This window comes from Ruditapes philippinarum, unplaced genomic scaffold, assembly GCF_026571515.1.
Source record: "Ruditapes philippinarum isolate M1 unplaced genomic scaffold, ASM2657151v2 ctg4917_1_1_1_1, whole genome shotgun sequence".
NCBI lineage: Eukaryota > Metazoa > Mollusca > Bivalvia > Venerida > Veneridae > Ruditapes > Ruditapes philippinarum.
Window position 1 is genome coordinate 205,735 of NW_026864838.1, and position 18,975 is coordinate 224,709.

An 18,975-nucleotide genomic window follows, 5' to 3' on the forward strand; every position below is an offset into this window, starting at 1 on the left:
AATATAACAACCTCATACAGCTTAATCAGGAAATATCTGAACATGCTCCTCTGTAATGTAGAACTTTTTATCGTGTCATATTATTAAATTTAAAATAATAACTTGTCATGTCTAAACAATTTTCAATCTCGCCATATAACCGACGTCATTCATACAATGTGACACGCATGTCTGACGCAACTGAACGTGCACAATTCAGGAAACACGACACTGACCCCGGTAGAATCACGACTATCATTGGAATATGAAATAATTCAACGGACCGTAATCCGAGATTATTTAAGATCCCCTATTTTGACCCAAAGAAAACCAAAGGAGAAGGTATACATTTAAGCGGGAGACAATCTATTTTATTTATTTTCATTGTCATCTCTATATAGTGCTATCAACAATATTATGCTGTTCCATAAACTTTGCAAACTATCTTGCAGTATCTAGCTACATGCAGTCTACATATATAAAGAGGGGTTAAGAACGTTTGTCGAGGTTGACAGTTGGTCGTATTCGATAGTTTTACGTACTGAGAATCCGTGTGATACTTACCGGATTATCATTGTTTTTATGATGATAATGATAATTCTAATAAAAATAGTTGTTTTTAATAATAACAACTATCATTATTATCATCATCACTATTATAACCTCGCTCTTTTATGTCGACGCATGGAATTTCAATGGCACGCGGTACGACATAAGACCTACCATGGATCGTCGTATTTAAATGACATTTACCAGATATATAAAGAATTGAAAAGTTTCCATCTAGTAAATAGAGAAAAACAGGATCCCTACTGGTTGGGGACCACCAAAACCGGACAACCACCAAACCCGGACGGCCCTGAAAATGCTTAAATTAATATTTTCTTTGTTCAGTGCTTGTCAGTCACTATTTTATCAACAATAAGTTCATGTTTCTTTTAAAATTATGTAAATAAATTTATTTCAACCTACGTAAATGGTAATATTTTAATGTCTATTTCAAGATGTCGATGTTGAAATTCGGGGGTCAAGAAAGCAATGCCTGGCCTCATATACCAGCTATAATCATTTGCAGAGTGAATAATAGAATATCCAAAACTTCAGCATTTGTTGCTGACATATTGTATATCATGTTACAAATCAAAAATCAAAACACCCAAGCTTTTATCTGAATTAAATCACATCATGTACATATCTGTCCGGACACATGGTACTGTAGTGTAGACAATTTAGGTAATTTTGATACCCTCCTTGTCAAGCCTCAGATATAAATGTCAATACAATCAGAAATAAACAAATTAGTTTGTTAGTTAGGAGAAGAACCTAGCTGAACTGTGTCAATTGTTTTGGTCTCTAGGTTGAAAATGATGAAATATGTACGGAAAAATGTTCCAAAAGTGTCCGGTTGATGGTCTCCGACCAGTAAAGAAAGTCCAATAAACAAAATTAAAAATGTTGCAGGCTCGGTTTGATTGAGCCTGTTCATGGACGGTACTAGAAAGTGCAAGTTACCGTCCACGCCCCTAGCACCGGCTTAAGCAGAATTCCAACATTTAACACGAAAAATGGTGAAATTTTGAATTTAGAAACATTCGCAGATGTGTTCATACGGCGGTTATCATGGAACCTTCAATGTGACACAGTAGTGCCATTCCATGAAAAGCGGCGTATGGTCCCCAAGTAAACGAATGCTTTTGCCCTAAACGAGAAAACAATGGGCGGAACTAAATAAAATGGAATTTTGAAAGGGGGTCTGAGGTTATGAAGCCTGCATATCACAGATAAGACGTCAAAAGACAAATTTAAAAAGCAGGCAACATATCCTAAGGGTGATTATGCAGTATTCAAGTAAGAATACTGGAACCATCCAGGTTGAAAATGACCAAATTGAAGAAACTAAAAGTACCACATAACATGTATACACAACAATAATGTCGTGCTGAACGATCTTCAAGGATCGAAAATATAACATCATTGATTAAATGTACGTGGAGACTTTTTAAACCCGCCACACGGCACAAATTACACGGATGTGACAATAAAATAGATAAAAACAGAATCCCTAAAGAAAGTCCAACACAACAAAATTAAAAATGTTGTAGGCTGGGTTTGATTGAGCCTGTTCATGGACGGTACTGGAAAGTGCAAGATACTGTCTGCGTCCCCTAGCACCGGCTTAAGCAGAATTCCCACATTTTACACGAAAAATGGTGAAATTTTGAATTTAGAAACATCTGCAGATGCGTTCATAAGGCGGTTATCATGGAACCTTCAATGTGACACAGAAGTGCCATTCCATGAAAAGCGGCGTATGGTCCCCAAGTAAACGAATGCTTTTGTCCTAAACGAGAAAACAATGGGCGGAACTAAATAAAATGGAATTTTGAAAGGGGATCTGAGGTTATGAAGCCTGCATATCACAGATAAGACGTCAAAAGACAAATTTAAAAAGCAGGCAACATATCCTAAGGGTAATTATGCAGTATTCAAGTAGGAATACTGGAACCATCCAGGTTGAAAATGACCAAATTGAAGAAACTAAAAGTACCACATAACATGTATACACAACAATAATGTCGTGCTGAACGATCTTCAAGGATCGAAAATATAACATCATTGATTAAATGTACGTGGAGACATTTTACAGCCGCCACACGGCATAAATTACACGGATGTGACAATAATATTGAGAAAAACAGAATCCCTAAAGAAAGTCCAACACAGCAAAATTGAAAATGTTGCAGGCTCGGTTTGATTGAGCCTGTTCATGGACGGTACTGGAAAGTGCAAGTTACCGTCTACGCCCCCTAGCACCGGCTTAAGCAGAATTCTAACATTTTACACGAAAAATGGTGAAATTTTGAATCTAGAAACATCTGCAGATGCGTTCATACGGCGGTTATCATGGAACCTTCAATGTGACACAGTAGTGCCACTCCATGAAAAGCGGCGTATGGTCCCGAGAAAGCTGCTTTTATACAAGTAACTTTGGTTAAACCGAAGTAACTTTCTTAGTCTATACATAGTAACAAATTAAACTATGTCTAAATATTATGTCCTCCTGTATACGGGCAGTGCCAAATATTATCAAGTTTTGTAGAAGTTAGAAATGATTCGTTCTTTTGTTAAAATAAGTAAGTCCTCCACACAAAACTGCACAGATAAAATTAATGTCCGTTTTCACTCAATATATATAATATACGACTTTCAAGCATGTTTTATGTTACAGTGAGTGAGATGTCTTTCTTTCTTTTTTTTGGATAAGTGAAAAAAATTAAAATTGATGACGGTTTAGCATTATACTGGTGTAAAATGTCTAAACAAACGTTAGACGTAGTTTGCAATAACCTCATACTCATATCACTTTACTATTTATAGCCAGCGAAGCAACTCTCGATTACAAAAGCAAAACTCCAAAACACAAGAACAATACGATTTCCAATAATTAAAAGTATAATATCATATACCGTACAAGTTAATAGACGTGCATAAAACTCTGTTGAAAATAACGAATTTCCTTAAAATAAATTGCTAAAGAGAACATGTGTATATAAGTCTAGATATGTATATAAGATCCTCGAACGGTACATATATTTTGAAAGACTATATAACCTCATCTCGGATACACTGCCTAAAACAAGAAATCACTTTTATGTTGTGCAAACGTGTGTGTTTTACAATTATTATTGAAAAAGCACGTGCAAATAAACTGGATGGTGGTCAAGTAGATTAGGCACATTGTCAGCGAAATAAAGCGCCTCTAAATGGCCTTATTTTTGTATATGAATCGATTACCATTTTTAATTTAATGAAATCTTTCCATTTTAAGGAGGCTTTACTTGCAAGGATATTTGGTGACATTTAAATCTTACAGACAGGTTAAATCTGGCTTTGCAAAAGATGCAAAATAGACACTTGTGACGTGTTATGGCTAAATCACTGAGTGTGACTTGCAACAATCGATATTGCTTTCACATGTACACTTTGCACCAACCTGCGAAATGTTCAAAGTATCTCCTTAACTGGAGGATTTCGAATTTGGAAATCTGTGATGTTTATTAAGTAAAGTTGATACAAATTATCAATAAGGCGTATTCGATTGTAGATACGGCCAAAAGAACGATGCGCGGTTGGTTTCATAATAAAATGTGTGGCTCAGTTATAAATACTTACGACAACGGACATATTTCTGTGTTTCATACTGTTTTGCGGTATCAAGAGGACATTGTTGGACCTACCGTAAGGTATTGAAGGAATTAACTGGCCGGCATATCCCTTACATAATCTTACAGACTATATTTATAGACGAATTTCTAAGTGGTTTGCCTAGATTACTTATAGACATTTTAATCATATCAGTGTCTCGATTGTCATTTTAATAAAGAGGGTTTACAAACATTTTTTGAATGGTTCTCTTCTTTGCAAATCACCAAATTATGTTTGCATAATTCTTTGCTATAGAAACTTTTGTTGACTGATTACCCTGAATTTCCAGGAATTTCTAGTCATTTATGCTGAAGGTAGTTTTTGCTATTAAACAATAGATAAAAGTTGGAATAAAAATATGACATATAACGTAAACCTATTATGATTTATTATTCCATACAGTTCATTGAATCCCAAATATGTACATAGTCCATTGTTTTGAGCATTTTTATTATATAACAGGAAAAGACTTAATAGGTAAAATATTACTAGAGCCTAAATTTATATGTTTGTGAAACAATTATAGTTATATTGTTAATGTTTGTATGAATAATTGATAATAGTTTTTAGGTGCCTTGTCTCTTTTTTAACATCCGATGTCTATGTTATCGGATGTACAGTCGTCTGCGTGTTGTTCACAGAGCGCGTTCATTGCAGATTTCTTGAGAAACTCTATATAAAATTCAGACATCAGTTTCTGATCATCTAGTTCAGTACACGTAGAAAACTTTTTAACATGCTTTTCTGGGAATAGACCTGAAAAAAAGAGGAAAATCTATTTGAAACACAAATGAAACATTTAAAAATATAAAACAAGACTAATGAACGCGAAACACTAAAACATTCCCACAAGCATTTAAAGGAATTGATTTTAGCTTCATTTTTATACCATCATGAAAAGGACAATTATAAGACCTGGTATTGAAATAGTACTTTAATGATCTCAGTATGATATTAAGACATCATATCTCTCTGAGGTTAGCCAAAGGGCATTGCATTCTATCACTCTCCGTGGGACATGATACTTATGTTGTTGTACTGAGCAATTTTTATAAGCCCCATTGAGAGACTAAGCAACTAAAACCCGCTTCCCGTTAGGCGTTGAGGACCATCTGGAAATTATATCGGACAGAAAAGTTATGTTACCATGTGACAATAAAATACCTTCTTTTTCTGTGTCAACAGACCTTTCAAAAATAATATTTACGATTAAGTCAGCGGTTCAACAAAAAAATAGACTATTGTGACCGTCTCAGCAATACCAACTATTTTCATACTTCAATACTTAAAAAACTAGATATTCATTGATTTGAAAATATATTATTTCCTTCCTTGTTGAATTTTCACCATTGTGTTCTAGTAAAATGCGATATAATACAATATAATATATAATAGACCTCATAGCATTATGGTGACCTTCTATAGTCAACCCCAAACATTGAATGGACCTAAAGTTTCGGCTTCGGTCCGTTAAATGTTTGCTGGCTAACTGATTGGTTACTTTAGTTTTCTACAGCAATAAGTATTATTCATAGTTCTTTGAAATCATATAAGGCTATACAGTAAATAGATCATATGAGATACAATGATAAACATTTCGTAAGATATTTGTAAATTGACATTTCAATGATTTATAAATCATGAATCTTACTTTTGGACACACAGTGCGGAACAGGATTCGCCGGAAGCCAGTTACCCGTGGCACCACACACATAGATGTCGTCTGCTTCATATCCGGGTGGTAAAGTATAGTTCGTCTTGCATGCAAATACGCAGACCTGAGAATAATCTTGTCTCCAGCCGTTACAGAGGATCATTCCATTTGTTGGTGCGTCCATCTTCTTACATGAAAATGCTTTAATGAATGGAAATTAAAAATAATAAGCAATGTTAATTTACCTTCATTTTACATTAATTATTGAGGTTTATGATAAAAAAAGGTTGGTCTCGTTTCTTCACATCAAATGAAAGGATTCATTTAAAAAGTAAGCGTTTTAACAAGAACAATATACTCAATGTCTATATATTATGATTAATGTAATTGACCTAAAATTTCATATTTCTTGAAAAAAAAAACGCTTTATATATGCAGAACAAACATGAAATTCAGGCAATCTATGTACTTACGCTTAATTGATATGTTAAACTTGCACTCAGCTCGTAGTCCGTTGGAAGGTTTGACAGCACTATATTGTATAGTAAACTCTCCCCATGGAAATACAAATTCACTTTTTTCGTAATTCTTTGTTATGACAACTTGTGTACCGTGGGGATCGGTGATATTTGGTTCAGACCAGTTTTGACGACTTGTCAGGTCTGATGTAACAATATTCCGGTCTGCTGGACATCCTTGGACAATAGGCGGTTGCACATCTTTAAGAGGAAATAACATTAATTATCATTTAGGTAAGACATTTAGCTTGTCTAAATTAGTTTAAAAGGTAACAAAAATTGTAAGGCATAATCAAAGTTTGATGCTCTGATTTCATTTTTTTCATAACTTTTTTTAACAATTCATGCATGGACTTTTAACGACACGGTCCGTTGCTATGCAACTGACCGAGAGAAGTGTTTTGTCACGCATGCGAAATATGCGTAGGGCAGAAACATCACGCCCTGAAAAAAAAATATAGTTTTCCTTTAGAAACACTCCTGTGAAATGACAGTACAAAGTATTACACTTTATCAAATAACATATCTTTTAACAAAAAGAAGCGGAATTGATCTTTCTTCCTGGGATGTCAAAAAATAAATATGAGGCACGACGCGAGAAAACCGGTCTTAATGACATTTTTTTCGAAATTTGGTTTTTCACATATTATTGTAGAGAATTTCTTTCTGAATATGACGGTGAAAACCGTTTTCAAATCAAAGGGTTAGTTATTTAGATATACCAATTTAACGAACGTTATATATTTGATCACTTTGTTAGCAAATGACGTCGAAAAATTAAATTTTGACGTTTAACGTTGTTAATTGGAAAATTAAAACGGCAATAATATTTAAATCTTAAGTTCACTGCATCAGTATGTTTAAGCTGTAAAGAAGTTAATAATTAAGTTATTTAAACTATAGACTTCCCACTTATTTCGATTTTAGCGTTGCTTAGCAACGTTATATAACAACGCCCATAAGCGAGTCATACATGGCGCAAATAATTGTTTTTTCAACCATTACAACACTATATACCTTTAATGTGGACAAAAATATTCATCATCTTTACGGGAATTTTTCATACTATATACTGCTTGAAAAACAAATATATATTGAACGGGAAGGTACAGGTGTGTTGGTGGGTTTTAGTATGCCCGGGTCACATAGATTGAAATGAGACAAATTTTTAGGTAAATACCAAAAGAAATAAATCAACAAAAGTATATAAGTCAACGTTTAACGTTTAATACTTATGAAAAAAAACATAGTTAAATAAGAAAGTGCTCTTATTCTTTATAACAGTTTATTTATAACACAAACAATGGCCGTATATTTTAACAACAAACAACAACAGTTCTGGATATTTAAATCTGCACTTAGCTGTTATAACCGTGCACCTTAATCACTGATAATATGATTAACTGTCTTGACAGACGAACACACGCACACTTCGCGACACTGCTGGCATTCCCTATGCGTAATAACGCTTGGACGGACACATGAACTGAACCGGAATCCGTGTTCTTTCAAGAGTTGAATCAAATATTCCTAGCCTTCAGGTGTTAGTTTGCCCATAACCACACCCGGTGTGTTCGACTGGAACCGGAAATTTTCTATCAATAGAAAAATGATAAATATCAATATCCGTAATGAAAAATAACGCAAACTTATTTCCTTATATGATTTAATAAATAAAAAAACAACATTATTCGGAGCGCATTCACAACTCGGTAAGTTAAAAGAACGGAAGAGCTTGGACAGTTTTGAGAGCATGACAGTAAACTTGGTCACATGACTGACTTTCATCAACTGTAAATGTGTGTAAAATATTTATTTTTTTGTAAAATAAGACTATCCGTACATTTAAATCTAATTAAACCAGAAAAAAAAAATGTTACAGAATTTCACATTTAAGTGTATTAGCTGGATATATGTTGCGAATTCCCTCTGCATAATATTTTGCTCCGAAACATTTTATGCTGATCACGAAAAATATACATGTGGAGACAGTCTATGTAACAACAATTTCTATTAATATGTGATTACAGAACCATTTCCTTATGTTTTTTTCTGTTGTTTTTTTTTTTTAATTTTATTATTTGTTTGTTTGGGTTTTACGTCACATCGACACAGTTTAAGTTATATCGCGACGTTCCAGCTTTACTGGTGGAGGAAGACCTCAGGTGCCCTTCCGTGCATTATTTCAGGCACGAATGGGCACCTGAGTAGAACCACCGACGTTCCGGAAGCTAGCAGGATAGCTTCCTCACATGAAAGAATCCAAAGTCCCTGTTGGGATTCGAACCCACAGCGGTGAGGGGCAAGTGGTTTGAAGTCAACGTCCTTAACCACTCGGCCACGGACGTTTAATTTTATTAAGTATTTTAACAGATAGAGCTTATTACTCTTTAAGGATATAAAACAGTATCTATACATTGTCTTCATAATATAAAGTTAAACTAAATCGAAGAAGAAAATAAAGCTTCTTGTAAACAATTAAAGAAACAATTAACCCTTAATGTTTCATGTTTAAGATATTTTCTGAGTCTGGAGTTCTGAGTTTCAACATTTGCATTTAAATAAGATAAACATGCATATGTTACCTTAAACCAATAATTGGTTTGAAAAATCCCTCTAGAACGGGTTTCCATTGTCGCCATGACAACTTGGGGTAACATACAGGCTGTTGGTTGTAGATGACATCTCTTTAACATGGGCCAGCTGTTGAAGTGTTTCTAAATCATGCCACCGGAATTTAATCTTTAGATGTGCGAACCCCGTATCAACTAAACACCGCGCATGTCCTTAAAAGAAATTTTTTTTTTTTTTTTTGTAATATTGAAAAGCCTTAATTACCTGCTGCGTTTTGAAGTGCTTTTTAACAATACTACCAGTGTTCATGATACATATATTTTGTATTTTGTCTTAACCAACGCAACCAGCCCTAAAATATAACGAATGCTTGTTAAAATATAGTCCAATAAGTAATTAATTACACAATCTATACACAAATTAAGTTTTTTAACTTTAGAGAAAATAGTAGGACCAAGTTAAAAGACTGATATTTTAACTGTGTACAGACTTGGTAAAATGATAGTAAAATCCCTAAAATGTTAAAGCACTGGTATTCATTTGCTTTCAAACTAAATATACTGGTGCAGCAGTACTGGTATTTGTACTGATACTATATGAGTTGACAAGTAGTGGTTGTAGTATTTTAGTAGTATATCCCTAGTACTGATATATATCTGATTGTATAAGATGGTAGTTTAGAGTATATATTAAACATCTTGTCAGTTATATCATTGTAAATATTTTCCTACAAAATAACAAAAATATCAGGATAAACGTAAGATGGACAAACTTTTCCTCTGAGTCACGTGTGGCAACACTACGCCTTATGCACTCATTATATAGATCACGTTCCAATAAAATTGCAAAAAGAATATCCTAAGTAAAACATAAATTTGAAAGTTTTTAAAACCACGATTTTTGTAATCACGGTCATAGGAATCATGATAACGTCCGAATAAAAATCACATGCATTCTTTTAAATTCTTTAGTGTATTGAATCTTATAAAAAAAATACGCTTGGAAAAAATTCAAGCATGGCAGATATTTGTTTAAATTATTTATAAGTGTATTGCTACATTATTGTTCTTTTCCTATAATTACAATTTTTCCTATTATTACCTTTTTGTGCGAGAAGAACGTGGTCCCACAGTGCTGTCGTTGCACTTGTGTCACATTTTTCCACGTCTGAATAATCAATGTCAGTATCTCTCGAAAAATCTGTTTTTTGAGTTGATAGGTGTTCTCCCAAAATAATCCGAGTAGAGGGATTTCAGATCTTATGAATGACAAAAAAATAATGAATAAAAAACGGTTATAAAAATTTGGCAACAGCGAGGATACGAACTCGATTTGTTTGAATGTGAGGCCACAGCATTATCCACTGAGCTATTCTCTCAACAATTCTTAAGCATACTAATTAATCAATAAAACACAATATTAAATCTAAAAAAACTTTTTTTTCATTCCATGATGATGGACATATATTATTTTATTGCTTGCAGTGGCGTAGCTACTATTAGGCCATGTAGGCACGGGCCTACAAGTTAGTCAAGAAATTGACATTTTCAAAAGTTCCAAAAATACAATAAAAACAGGCGAGGGTGGGTTTGGTAGTGGATTCAAGCTATATAGTCGAAGTGTGTGTGCATGATTTCCCATCCTCAGTAAAGCTTGCATGTTATCAAATTCATAGTTTAAAATCATTGTTTTGATAATTTTCCTTGAACATACTTTTGAACGCGCAATTTGCTCTTTTTAATCTGAACTTGTGTTTGGCTTCTGGGGGCTAAGCCCCCAGACCCCCTTTTATGTGCCTACAAGTTGAAAAAAGCTGGCTACGCCCCTGGCTTGCATATTATAAATGAATTATAGAAACATATTCTAAATGAATTATGAAAAAAGAGTATTAAACTATTAATGTAACTTGCAGCTGATTAGCAACCTAAATTTAGATTAGCCTATAAAATATGAAAGCAATTGGTAAACCCCTACAATACAGTAGACTTAGATCTAATTAAGATCAAAACAACGTAAATATATTCTATATAAAGGCACCGATGTACGTTGCCGATTAATTTATTATTGTGTATTTCAAAGCATACTAGTCTTGGTGTACTGTAGATATACAGTACAGTAGACACAGTAGTGAGTACAGAACTACAAACGTCAGTGTTAAATTACCAACAGTAAATATTTATCAATTCGATGCTCTGATTAATAAACATGATATGTTTTTGTTGCTGTTTTTCATAAATTATACATTATAGACACTTACTTCTGACTCGTCCTCCATCATATAAACTTTTCTGTGAATCCTAACGATAATACACTTAAAAACAATAACACACGATAAAAAGCATTTCCGTGTTTACATGTGTATACGCAATAAGAGTGACGTCATTTAAATCGCTGTAGTGCACATTTATTGTAGTGTCATTAAGACCGGTTTTCTCGCGTCGTGCGTCATATTCACAATTATAACTAGCCATATATATAGCCATATATAGCTGTTGCCTACTTTATCTTTTATTGTAAATGTTTAAAGGTACAATTCTTACCAACTTCGCAATTTTTCCCTGTCCACCCGGACATACATACACAACAATAGTCACCTAACAAATTCTCACAAGTAGCCCCATTCTTACATGGACTGCTTTCACACGAGGTTGCATCTAAATATAAACAAGAAGTGTCTTTTAAAAAGATACTTGGCCGAAGAAAAAATGTTCAGCATGCAAAATTATGTTATTTTTAAGTTTTCAATACAATAAGATGTTAGCAATCTTGCATAACAATGACATAAGTATTTCTTGTAATATTAAGAAAATACCCATTTTATAAACATTGAAATTAAATTATAGCATATTGCTATTGATGATTTTTCAAAGAAGAACAATTTCTAAGGTGTCCTTACTTGTTTACCGTTTATTTTAGAATGGTAAGAATTATCCTTTACATTTTTAGAATGGTTAGAACTGTCCTTTACAGTTTTATTTCAGAATGACCAATAAGATTCACCGATTTCAGTTTGTAATTTTGAAATGACCATTGAAAATTCTTCCTTCTCTTTTAATTTTACAGGAAGCCGAATTTTTTTTAACTATGCTCAATCTACATGTATGTAATAGACTTTCCCATCTCTATATCTACATATGAATATCATAGGAATTTAAAGATATTTCACTTCCGCGATCATGTGACACCAACAGTATAAAGCCTGACCAGGTTTGAATTACTACACAGAAGTGTTAAACAAAAATCAAATAGCATAACATTTCTCATGCAGTCTTTTGTGTGTTGAACATCTAATTTTTACATGTTTAAGAAATACTCTGCTTTCAGTAATTTAAACAGTAGCATAGATATATCCACAGTTTTATTACATTTTTCGGTAAAAAAATGTTTATTTAAAACATACAGTAAAACACATACACAAACAAGTCGGGGCACTTCCGTTCCAATCTCCACGAGACGCGCAGGTGCGAGTGGATTGAGAAGGGTTTGTCATGTTATAATTCTTATCGCATGTGTATTGAATTTTACCCGCATAGGTAAAATCACTTCCGGTGAAACTACCATGAGAAATTGTACTGGGCTGCCCACAGGTAACCACTGAAATGAAATAGTATAATAAATTGTTAAATTCCTATACAAGAAATGGCATAAAGACGCAAAACCGCCTACAAATTAGTTTAGTGTGCTTAAGATGATTTTTAATACATCTTAGACATACAAAATATACTATTCAGGTATATCGTTAATTCAAACTTAATTACTGCTAAAGTAGTAAACAAAAATATTCTGAATGAATTTAAGATGAGATAATGAGAATAAACTGATACTAATATATTAAACATAAATTAACTCATACCATCATGGCAGCAAGTTCCGTTGTATCTTAAAGGGCACTGACAATTCCCCGAGGAAATAAATTTCCCACCGTTATCACAATGTTCATTACAGCCCTTAGTATCTCGGAAACCACGTCTCATGGTGTCATAATCATTTCCACAATCTTGCATGCATAGTCTCATATCGTGCGCCAAATCCTGTTTACAGCAATACTCCCTAGAACGTTTCTGCTGTCCCCCGGCACATCGTCTGTCACAGTCAGACCAGGAGCTCCATCCTGTCCATTCACAACGCTTATTACAGGAGCCGCTAAGCTCCACATTGGTTATTAAATTTGCACAAATGTACACGAAAAATAAGAAAACAGTTCCCATGTCTAGCCTTTAGGATTAATATTTAAATCTTACGTTCTTTATCATTGAGCCCTCTATCAACTTTGTTCAAATCTCACTGGATATCACTTATCAATAATAACGAAAGGCTTAGTATCGACCAAATGAATAAATTTTAAGAAGCAAATTTAGAAATCAGCTCTGACAATTTACCGATGTTGTTATTTTAGGAGATTTAAAATGCTCTTGCATGCATTTCTTCCACTACAGGTTAAAGATAGGTCATAAGTTTACCAATTTGTTTTCAGCTTTAACTTTATGAACAAAAATATCAGTGCAATATTTAATTCATTTTAATTAAAGGGATAATTTAAACATTCCTTACAGTTATATAAAATATAAGAAACCAACAAATCGTGATTCCCTCGAATATAAATATATATGGAGGGTCTGACCTGAGTTTCTTTTAGAATTTATTAAACCAGAAAAGAATTAAGTATCATGCTGTGTCGAGTATATTTTGCTTATAATCAACAAGGGTACTAAATTCTATAAGACCGTTTCCATTAAGGTCGGATTCATTTTGGCGTCCTTTGAAGACATCATTGTGGAATAAGGCGAATTTTGCATCATAGAAAAAATACAAGAAAAGAAATACATTTTATTTGATTAGAGCATTATAGACTCACCGGGCTAAAACAAAGAAAACAATAATAATGATTTATACATATTTTTATGTTAATGATAAAAAGTAACAATTATTTGTAATATTAAAAAAATATGTGATTCGGTGTGTCTTTTGTTGATTACACAGGCTTGATTAATAAGCTTTATTTTGCGTTCACTTTGATTAGCACCTTAAAGTAACACATAAGACTCCGCCACAAATTATGACCCAAATAAGGTTAACGTCTATCATGTGGCGTCTGTGACCGAGTGGTTTAAGCTGATGTCTTCAAACCATTTGCCCGTCGCCGCTTTTGGTTCGGATTGCGAAATTGACCTTTGATTCTTTCATGTGAGAAAGCTAAAAAAATCGCAAATAATATCGAAAAAAAAATTCAGTGGCAAAATATTTACAAAAAAACAAAAAACAAAAAAAAAACAAAACAAAACAAAAACGTTTTTGTACACTTAATAATATTTTACAAAACTTTCAATAAGACTGATTTTTGATGAATGGATATTGAAAGTAAAGAGCATCAGTTTTGGACCTGCCAAACTGTTCAATTATACTGGTGGAGTAAACTATTGAATTAGCAAAATGAAATAGGAATAAATGTAATGTATGATAATTCTAAATCTTTATTTTTTCCCTTTAAAGATAGAAAACTTATTTGTATGTATTTGAAAGTATTTTCTTCTTCTCCAAATACTACATGTATACAAGTTAATTAAAGAAACTCCAGATATTAGTATCTTTAAAAGGAAATTCTTAAACAGATTAAAAATTGAAAGATTTGTTACATTACAAAATGATATATGAGAACACTTTTTTAATTTCTTAAACAATACTTGCAGAGAGAAATAATATCAAGGCTTTTACTTTACAATTTTCCCCTTTTCTCGTGTATTTAATGAGCTTAAAATCACAAACATAATATATATTATTTATTATCTATTTATCAACATTAATGCTATAGTTTATATTTTCTTTATGATGAACGCGTCTTAAACGTGGTTCCAAACAAAAAAGATAAAAGAAAAAAGAGAAGACAAACAATTGACTTCTACAGCCATGGTATAAGGAATTTTAAGATTGAGCATCTTGTTACAGAGGCTATGGTCTAATCAACATTTGTGCCAAGTTTCATCAGTATTGAAGCATTTTTCATAGTTTCGTATCAATTTGAACTTGTAACAGGAGGCTTTTCAATGAAAACGGCCATTTTTCACAATATGCCCATGAGGTAAAGGGTTAATCTAAACCCGTATCTACAAAGATTTAAGGATCAAGATGAAAAACTCAAATATTTTCAAGTGTTTATCCTTTTTAGATTAATATATAGAGGAAATTTCTTGAGTGTAGATTTAATACCAAATGTATTGAACGAGTTGAATCAAATCATATTATGTTAGCCATTCGGCGAGCATAATAGATGTATTGTTTTATTCAACGAGTTCAATGAATTTAGTATTGAATCTACACGAATATAATCATCTACTTACAACATATTTAAAACAAAAACGGTTTATTAATTTTATTGACGCGCTTAAGATTACCTCGCTTTAACGCTTTGCAAATGACGTCACGTCAAAGTTATATTACAATAGTGTAATATCGTTTTTATTAAATGGGTTTGTTACACTCTTGCGTCGTGGTTTATGTGATGATAAATATCAACTTGTGAAAAGTAAACTTGAAATAGGATGTTTATGAAAATCATTCAGTTTTATTTTACAAGACATACGTAGGTTACAGCTGATCCAAATATTAATCTTGATTCTAATATTGATTCTTTTTTTGACCCGATTATTCTTGGTATTGCATTTGTACTGTTATTCCACAATTTTATCCAAAAGAGGGTGGTTTCTTAGCAAGTAAGCAATGTCTTTTACAATGTGTTTACGTACCATTTCATTTTAACTAAATTAAGTTTTATAAAGTAATGAAAATAAAATCAGGACTATTTGATCCTGATTCAGATTTTTTTCCTAGCGAACACGGGGCCTGGCTTTTTTCAGTTGAAACTTATAAACACTAGTTGTCAGCAAACAACTTACATAGTTTGAGTGCTTCATTTTAACTGACATATGACAAAAAGGTTCTTATATCTGTTTTTGTTTGTACCTGTTTAACCATAATTTGCCATAAAGCTTGCCATCTCTATTTATGTATTACAATTATCAAACGCCGTGGTTTATTTGACAAAATGATAATACCCCTTGGTCAAAACTTTGGTATGCAACTTGTCATGGTAAATTTGAAGAAATCGAATTTACAGACATCCATAATACAGTTACTTATTATTTAATGATTTAAAAATATGTTGTTTTTTAATGTCAACATAGACCATCCAGCTAAAGTGAGGTCAATGTGTAATGCAATATGAAGTATATGTTCTAATTATCTCGCGCTTTTGTGTTTGTGCAAGCTATGCTTTGCTTCAAATCAGCTGCTTTCAAATGATACCAAAATCATGTGCGGAGTCAACCTTTTAAGAATTTTATTCACTTTTTTATATATCGTACACGTGTAACTTAATGGTAAACGTTCAGATAGGCCGTTCTGTCAATTCCAAATATTATAGAGATGCCGTGTTAAGAAAAATTGAAAAACTCTTGAATAGCGTTTGTATGAAAGGCCTGTATTTTCTGCTTCACAACGCTTCAGTAGACAAAGAAGCTACTGAAATGGATTCTTTTTGGAAAACAAAAGACTAAGTAAACCTTGCATGTCATTGCTACATATTAGATAGGGACTTGGGTCGGCCATTTTCAGTTATTGAAAGGTCAGATTTTAAAACTGAATCTTTGTACTTTTGTAGGAGGAGATTATTTTGAATTGTTGATAAAAAATTGGAACATGGCTGCTCTTTTGATAAATTTATTGAACATATTGAATGACATACTGACCTATCCATGTAATCTGCATTGTCATAGTTCGATTTTATCGCCAGGGAACTTTGAAATTCTTATAAAGATAAATTATGTTTGATTTATTAGTTTAATCAGCAATACCTGATTTTTAACAAATATTCCATGTATCCAATCTAGACAAGAGGTCCCTCGCCGTAAAGAAAAAATAAAGATTCAAAATCATAAATAAATAAATATTACCTAATATAGATAATCCATTATCCACATTATCTACTCGAGAACAATGACCTCTTTACTAAGGGGAGTTCAGAAATAGAACAAACATTGTTTCGATTAGATAAAACACTTAAATGAATTTACGTGTAAAGATTTTTACGCTTTATACGGAGCCCCTAAGATGACATGTTCCACACTTTTTTTCTGTGAACTTAATTGGTTTTTACGAAATGACAATTCGTTTTTTACGAAATATTAATTCGTTTTTACAAAATCTTAATTTGTTTTTACGAAATATTAATTCGTAATTACGATATATTAATTTGGTTTTTTACGAAATATTAATTCGTAATTACGAAATATTAATTCGTTTTTACGAAATACTAATTTGTTTTTACGAAATATTATTTCGTAATTACGAAATATGCATTCGTAAAAACGAAATGTTTTTCGTAATTACGAAATAATAATTCGTAAATACGAAATAATATTTCGTAAAAATGAATTAATTTTTTCTAGGGTGTCAAAGAGTTTTGGTAATATTTATAAAGAAGGACTTGAAACTAAGTTCCTGACTAAATATAAGGCATGTAAATGCAATATAAATAGTGTTTTTCCCCAAGTTTTATTTAACACTTATGCATATAAATTAAAATAATCGCTTGTCAATAGGGTTGCGCCACAGCCGTGATAGTACAGCGCTAGGAAAATTTTGTTAAAATGGGGATCCTGTGCTTCAAATTTATCGTTTTGTCGATGTAATTGAGTTTTGAAATAAAATATTATGTTTTTTATGACCGCACGGTGCCCATACACACATTGTAAGGAAATATACTTTCTTTTTAATTGATTAGATTAGTGAAAATCTGGAGCTCCCCTTTTAGTTTTACTAATGTATATGATAAAAGTTTTACTAATGTATATGATAAAAGAAAGTAATAATATAAAGAAACATGTCAGAAAAGATTAAAAGCCTCAAAAATTAAAACATTGCTGATGGGAACATGTATTTGACAATGGGGTAAAAAGAGTATATTTTGGATTGAGAATGACTTCTCACTCAAAAACCCTGATCCCTTGAGAACCATTCGGCTTATAATCGCAAGAATGATCAAATAGTAAGAAACAGAATCCCTAAAGAAAGCCCAACTCGACAAAATTGTAAAATGTTGCAGGCTCGGTTTGATTGAGCCTGTCCATGGACGGTACTGGAAAGGGCAAGTAACCGTCCACGCCCCCTTGCACCGGCTTAAGCAGAATTCAACATTTAAATACTAAAATGGTGAAATTTTGAATTTAGAAACATCCGCAGATGTGTTCATATGGCGGTTATCATTGAACCTTTAATGTGACACATTAGTGTCATTCCATGAAAAGCGGCGTATGGTCCCCAAGTAAAAGAATGCTTGTGCCCTAAACGAGAAAACAATGGGCGGGACTAAATAAAATGGAATTTTGAAAGGGGATCTGAGGTAATGAAGCCTGCATATCACAGATAAGACGTCAAAAGACAAATTTAAAAAGCAGGCAACATATCCTAACGGTGATTATACAGTATTCAAGTAGGAATACTGGAACCACCCAAATTGATGCCTTGTAAATGACCCCTTTGTGAGATTAGTAGTTTTTTTGTCAAACTCACAATGACCTTAAATACGATTTCGTAAAAACGAATTAATATTTCGTAATTACGAATTAATATTTCGTAATTACGAATTAATATTTCGTAAAAACGAATTAATATTTCGTAAAAACGAATTAATATTTCCTAAAAACGAATTAATAATTCGTAATTACGAAATAATATTTCGTAATTACGAATTATTACTTCGTATTTACGAATTATAATTTCGTAAAAACGAATTAAATGCCGTGAAAAAGTGTCGAAAATGTCACCTTAGGGGCTCCGTACTTTTACATTTGCTATGATTTTTTTATTGTTCAATACACTTTATATAATTTTCAGACACAAAATAACTATTCGTTCACGAGAAAGTCAGTCAATAAAAATTTTTGATTGTTTTGTTGTTTTGGCGTTACGTCATAATTGTAGGTTTCTATCTGGTTCGCGACTTGTATATTCATATACGAGTATAATTATGACATTGAAAATTAAAGAATG

The 18,975-nt window shown here is 32.6% G+C and overlaps 1 protein-coding gene and 1 long non-coding RNA gene across 2 annotated transcripts; both read right to left on the bottom strand.

The window, feature by feature from the left end:
• Positions 1 to 4,606: 4,606 nt before the first annotated feature.
• Positions 4,607 to 13,216, bottom strand: LOC132726995 (neurogenic locus notch homolog protein 1-like). The gene is made up of 6 exons (XM_060712407.1): positions 12,785 to 13,216; positions 12,346 to 12,525; positions 11,472 to 11,585; positions 6,313 to 6,558; positions 5,837 to 6,040; positions 4,607 to 4,941 (listed from the first exon to the last, which is right to left on the bottom strand). Exons 1-6 carry the CDS (start codon positions 13,137 to 13,139, stop codon positions 4,772 to 4,774), a joined length of 1,269 nt encoding a protein of 422 aa, XP_060568390.1. The 5' UTR covers positions 13,140 to 13,216; the 3' UTR covers positions 4,607 to 4,771.
• LOC132726996 (uncharacterized) lies at positions 6,936 to 10,254 on the bottom strand. Its single transcript, XR_009625277.1, has 3 exons — positions 10,033 to 10,254; positions 8,943 to 9,143; positions 6,936 to 7,952 (listed from the first exon to the last, which is right to left on the bottom strand). It is a non-coding gene; the product is annotated as an uncharacterized LOC132726996 (long non-coding RNA).
• Positions 13,217 to 18,975: the final 5,759 nt, after the last annotated feature.